General features: G+C 48.5%; 1 protein-coding gene across 2 annotated transcripts in view; it reads left to right on the plus strand.

Moving 5' to 3' along the window:
* PRKAG2 (protein kinase, AMP-activated, gamma 2 non-catalytic subunit) overlaps positions 1-6,245 on the plus strand; it is a 340,427-nt gene that overhangs the window by 218,127 nt on the left and 116,055 nt on the right. For both annotated transcript variants that reach the window (XM_011984322.1, XM_011984323.1), the window contains one exon: positions 773-1,025. In XM_011984322.1, coding sequence (XP_011839712.1) covers positions 773-1,025 — 253 coding nt within the window. The remainder of the gene's footprint in view (positions 1-772; positions 1,026-6,245) is intronic.

Genomic DNA, 6,245 nt, shown 5'->3' on the forward strand with positions numbered 1-6,245 from the left:
CTTCCCTCTCCCTCCCGCTTCTCAGGTACATGGTCCCGTGACTTCTGCAGCATTGGCTGGCATCTCTGCTGCACACTCTGAACTTTCCCATGTTTTACGTCAATAAATATGGCACCACTGTGTTTGCTCTTGGCACCATGCTGGGGAAGGAAGGAGAGGAGATCAAATGATATTTGACTGAATGGAGGACAATAGCATCTGGAGGGTGTGTGTAAAAATTCACCAGAAAACTCAGGACTGTGTGAGCACCCCCTTCCCAACGAGGGGATGCTGCCCACAACCGAGGGTGGATAGTGAGGCGTTTCTAGACACACTGATTCTGAGAGACTAGAAATCGGTTTTTAAAGCTTTTCCTCAACATTCAGAATAATTTTGCTTCTTGCCATTTGAGGTTTTGGGCACCAGGAATGGTGAGAGCCTCCCTCTGCCATGGCCGGACCTCTGACCGCCCCCGATGTCCCTTCCTGGAGGCCAGACCTCTGACCGTCCCCGACATCCCTTACTGGAGGCCGGACCTCTGACCACCCCCGATGTCCCTTCCTGGAGGCCGGACCTCTGACCGCCCCTGATGTCCCTTCCTGGAGGCCAGACCTCTAACTTCCCCGATATCCCTTCCTGGAGGCCAGACCTCTAACTGTCCCCAATGTCCCTTACTGGAGGCCAGACCTCTGACCACCCCCGATGTCCCTTCCTGGAGGCTGGACCTCTGGCTGCTCTTGGTGTCCCTTCCTGGAGGCCAGACCTCTGACCGCCCTTGGTGTTTCTTCTGCAGCCTCCGGCCTCTCCTCCTCTCCGTCAACACCCACCCAAGTGACCAAGCAGCACACATTTCCCCTGGAATCCTATAAGCACGAGCCTGAACGGTTAGAGAATCGCATCTATGCCTCGTCTTCCCCTCCGGACACAGGGCAGAGGTTCTGCCCGTCTTCCTTCCAGAGCCCGACCAGGCCTCCACTGGCATCACCGACACACTATGCTCCCTCCAAAGCCGTAAGTCTGGGCCCTTCTGTGGGTGGGGCTGCCGGGTGGCAGACGGAGGGCAGAGCGGTTATCGCCCCAAGCCACGCAGTCGGTCTGCAGCTGAGGCCAAGGCTGTGTGCTCCAGACGTCTTCAGGATATTGTATCATAAATCACAGGCTGAGGGAGAAATGGTGAGGGCACAATAGCAAATGGAAATAAAAAATAGCTGGGTGTGATGGCTCACACCTGTAGTCCCAGTACTTTGGGAGGCCGAGATAGGCAGATCACTTGAAGCCAGGAGTTCGAGACCAGCCTGGCCAGCATGGCAAAACCCTGTCTCTACTGAAACTGCAAAAATTAGCTGGGTGTGGTGGCGTGCACCTGTATCCCAACTACTCGGGACGCTGAGGCACCAGAATTGCTTGAACCTGGGAGGCAGACACTGCAGTGAGCTGAGATGGCGACACCACACTCTAGCCCCTGTGTAATGGAGCAGACTCTGTCTCAAAGAAAAAGAAAGAAACAAAATGAAAAATGATAACATCTGGGACATGACCTGGAGGAGGTTTTTTCCCCCTCAGCTTCTCAAAAATCATTCATTGAAAGTTTTGTTTGAATTTACCTTGATTGGGATACTTCAGTATTTGTAAAACGTCACAGGCAAAGCAAAAAAAAAAAGTAAAACAAACAAGTGTTATTCTAGAGGTTTAAGATTTCGAGTCTGACATCATCAGACTTAGGATGCGCTCTTAGGAAGGGGAGCATTTCACAGAGGAGTGGGATGGAGCAACAGACCCGTGTAGCCTCCTGCACTTCCTGAGACCGAGGCAGCGAATCTCCACAGCTTCACTAAGCACTTAAGCACTGTCCATTTCAACACAATGGGCCCTACTGAGACCCCAGCTGTCACTGCTGGTTTAATTAGCACAGGTACCCAGTGTTATTCCAGTGCCCAGCAACAATGTGAGAGCCACATCCCTGAGTCAACCTGTATGGCTGGAACCACTCCATTCAGTTGCCACATTAGCTTCCTGGAGGATGACATAGTGCCACACACTGGATGGCTTCAAACAATAGAAATTTACTGTCTCACTGGTCCTGGAGGCCAAAAGTCCAAAGTCAAGGTGTTGGCAGGGCTACACTCCCTTCAAAGCCTCTAGGGAGGGTCCTTCCTTGCCTTCTCCAGCTTCAGCTTGTGACAGTGTTACTCCAGTCTCTGTCCCGTTCTCACATCGCCATCTTCCCTTTGTCTTTCTTTGCATCCAAATTTCCTTTTTATAAGAACACAAGGCCGAGCATGGTGGCTCACATCTGTAATCCCAGCACTTTGGAAGGCCAAGGTGGGTGGATCACTTGAGGTCAGGAGTTCGAGACCAGCCTGGCCAGCATGGTGAAACCCTGTCTCTACTAAAAATACAAAAAATTAGCTTGGCGTGGTGGTGGGCACCTGTAATCCCAGCTACTTGGGGGGCTGAGGCATGAGAACTGCTGGAACCCGGAGGCAGAGGTTGCAGTGAGCTGAGATTGCACCACTGCACTCCAGCCTGAGTGACAGAGCGAGACACTGTCTCAAAAACAAACAAACAAACAAACAAAACGACACACACACAAGCTACACTGGATGAGCTTGCACCCCTATCATCTTATCCTGATTATATCTGCAAAGACCCTGTTTCCAAAAGCTACCACATTCACAGGTACTGGGACTTAGAACTTCAACGTCTCTTTTTAGGAGACACAGTTCAATCTGTAACAACTGTTATCTTTTAGAAGAAGATGTGTTGCCGTGCTGAGAACATACCATTCCTATTCTTCTTGTTCATTCAGTTATTTTATTAAACGCAGGTGTAGCAAAGTATTGTTTTAGGTGCCAAAGGTTAAACTGCAAGGTATTGTTCCTGCCTTCTAGAGCTTACAATCTGATTGGGAACTGAACAGTACTGGGGCGAAACAGCTCAGTAAAGGGGGAAAGCAGTTTGGCCGGGATAACAAGTGGCACAGTCGGCCCTACAGGAGGGAGAAACGGGAAAACTGCTGGTCGGATAAGGGCGATGACAGCTTCAAGGCATGTCACCAGCTGGGCTGAGCCTGGAGTACTGTCAGGGTTTACATTAAGGGAGAGGGAAGGGAGAACCTTCTAGAAAAGAAAATTAGGCTTTGACTAGAGATCGATGATTAGAATAACCTCATTCAAGAAGAGACAGTGGTTTGACGAGAAAACTACGATTTATTTGAGATCATTTGAAGTGATGGTGACAGATGCAGGGCTCTTCCGCGAGTCCCTGATGTTTCATGGCAGCAGCTTTGTGCTGGGGACAAGCCCAGAGCCTTCCCAGTTGAAAGAAAAGAGAATCCAGGGAGTGCTCTGGGTTTGCCGTCAGCTTCCTCCCTGGGAGTGTAACAGGAAAGTGATGTTCTTAACTCTTTATAACCCAACTGTTTATACCTCACACAACCATGCAGCCCTCAGTCAAGGCCAACAAGTATAGGTCCTTCCAGGCTTGCCACGGTGGTCAGAGAGGGAGTGTCCTGGGGTCAGAGGGGGAGTGAGTGTGCTCAGCTGTGTCCCATACTCAGCGGCTGACCCAGAGCACGTGCCCTGGGCCAAGCACGCGGCTGGCAGCAGGAGTGTGCGGTCGAGTGAGATTTCAACAACAATCCAAATGTCGTGAATGGGTAAACAAATGTGGTGTATACAGATGATGGAAGAGTACCCAACCTTACAAAGGGAGGAAGTTCCGACACAGGCAGTGACAGGGAGGGGCCCTGAGGACCTCGTGCTGAGTGAAATCAGCCGGGCACAAAAGGACACGTACTGCGTGATGCCACTTATGGGAGTCCCTAGAGTCATCCAAACAGAGACAGAAGGTAGAATGGTGGGTGCCAGGGGCTGCGGGGAGGGGAAAAGATGAGTTCGTGTTTTACGGAGACAGAGTTTCAGTTTGGAAAAGTGAAAAAGTTCTGGAAATGAATGGTGGTGATGGCTGCACAACACTATGAATGTATCTACTGCCACTGAACACTTGAAAATAGTTCAAATGGTGGCCAGGCACGGTGGCTCACACCTGTAATCCCAGCACTTCGGGAGGCCGAAGCGGGTGGATCACGAAGTCAGGAGATCGAGACCATCCTGGCTAATACGGTGAAACCCTGTCTCTACTAAAAATACAAAAAATTACTCAGGCATGATGGCAGACACCTGTAATCCCAGCTACTTGGGAGGCTGAGGCAGTAGAATCACTTGAACCTGTGAGGCAGAACTTGCAGTGAGCCGAGATCGCGCCACTGCACCACTGCACTCCAGCCGGGGTGACAGAGCAAGACTCCTCAAAAAAGATAAAAAAAATAGTTCAAATGGTAACTTTTGTGTATATTTACCACCATAAAAGGAATGATCTGGTCAAGAGTCCAATTTTTATGTCATTTGAGCTTCTGAAAATCAGGCTGATGGCCCAAGGCTCCCCACTTAAATTTTGAAAGAATGTGTTTCAAGGAGTGGAAGAGAATGTCCCCTTTGGTTACCTGATGGTAAGCAAGCCCCTCACCCCACTTGTAAGTTTCAGCCCTCAGGCCTGCAAGGGCTGCCTTTGCCTGTACGGTTCACAACCTCTGTGGCCACAGTTTGGCTCAAGCCCTTTCTGCTTTCAGCGTCCTGGCAGCAGGTTAACCTGATTACTCGGCAAAGACTCCGCTTCCAAATAAGGTTGCAGTCACAGGTACCAGCACTTAGAACCTCAACCTCTTTTCAGAGGACACAATTCAACCCAAAACAGTTGTTGTCTTTTGGGAGAAGATGTGTTTGGCATGCAGAGAACATATCATTATGTTCTGGCAGCAGGGTGAGTGGTAGTTTCAAGTTCATAGAAATTTGCTCCTTTATAATTGGATTTTATCAAGTGTCTTTAATTTATGTGGTAAGTTCCTTAGGAGCTTGGCTGATTCTGTTAATTTGGCTACCAGGATAATCTCTGTGGAGGAATGTGAGTTACTTAAAGACTTTTGATGGTCTGAAAATATTTAGATATAATTTATCTCTGCCTTTTGTAATAAAAAGATACTTTCTGTAAACATGGACCATGAAGATCATTTTTATAAAATCTGTTCCCATGAATTTCATTCTAAAATAAGGAAAGGAATGGAGAAAATTAGTCTTTAAGAGACAGCACTCTTTTTCTTTTTCTTTTTTTTTATTTTTTATTTGAGAGAGTCTCCCTCTGTCACCCAGGCTGGAGTATCTTGCCATGATCTCAGCTCACTGCAGCCTCTGCCTCCTGGGTTCAAGTGATTCTCCTGCCTCAGCCTCTCAAGTAGCTGGGGCTACAGGCATGTGCCACCACACCCAGCTAATTTTTATATTTGTAGTAGAGACGGAGTTTTGCCATGTTGGCCAGGCTGGTCTCGAACTCTTGACCTCAGGTGAATCTGCCCACCTTGGCCTCCCAAAGTTGCTGGGATTACAGGCGTGAGCCACCACGTCCGGCCAACAGCACTCATTTTATCATGTATTTATTCAGCAAATACCTATTAAGCAACTTATGGGCCTAAAACTGTGCTAGCATGGGTAACAGGATGACAAATCTGTGAGCCCTGCTGATGGGAAAAGGTGAATGTTGTTTTACTTACCACTTGATTAACAGCTCCGTGCATTATGCATAGGAAGGCGTCAGTGAATAGCTACTAATTGAACAAAGGAAGGAACTTCCGTTTCTTTGGGAAGAACAGACAGGTAATTCATTACAATGGAGTGTGATAGAACCCGTTCAGTTACTCTGGGAGGAAACCCCATCCTGTCTTGGTGAGTGGAAGAGTTGATCCCAGAGGAAGTCAAACTTGTTTTCAGCAGGGAAGAGCAATAATCAGCTCTGCATTTCAGGATGATCCCCTAACTGGGTATGGAAATTAGATTGGATGTGGTTAGAACAAGAGCCCAGACGAGATGCAGTGTGAAATAATCTAGGCCTGGGTAGCAGCTGAAGGTAGAAAGAAATGGAATTATGTCTAAAAGTAGAGGGCTATTGTGGAGGTAAAACGGAAAGGAATTTGGAAGGTAGTGGTTGATTAATTGAAGGGGAAGCAGACGAATCAAGGGTGATTCCAAAGGTTTTGCCATGGGAAAGTGGATGGATGATAGTTCCAGCTGTGGGGGCATGGAACAAAGGAGGAAGAGGAGCAGGGTGTATATGTGAGTGCATGTGTGTGGGTGTGTGTGGGCATGCATGCAGGTGTGTGTGCGTGCAGGTGTAGGTGTGTGTGGGCATGCATGCAGGTGTGTGTGCATGCAGGT

The sequence above is a fragment of the Mandrillus leucophaeus genome, unplaced genomic scaffold (assembly GCF_000951045.1).
Source record: "Mandrillus leucophaeus isolate KB7577 unplaced genomic scaffold, Mleu.le_1.0 Scaffold266, whole genome shotgun sequence".
NCBI classification, from domain to species: Eukaryota; Metazoa; Chordata; class Mammalia; order Primates; family Cercopithecidae; genus Mandrillus; species Mandrillus leucophaeus.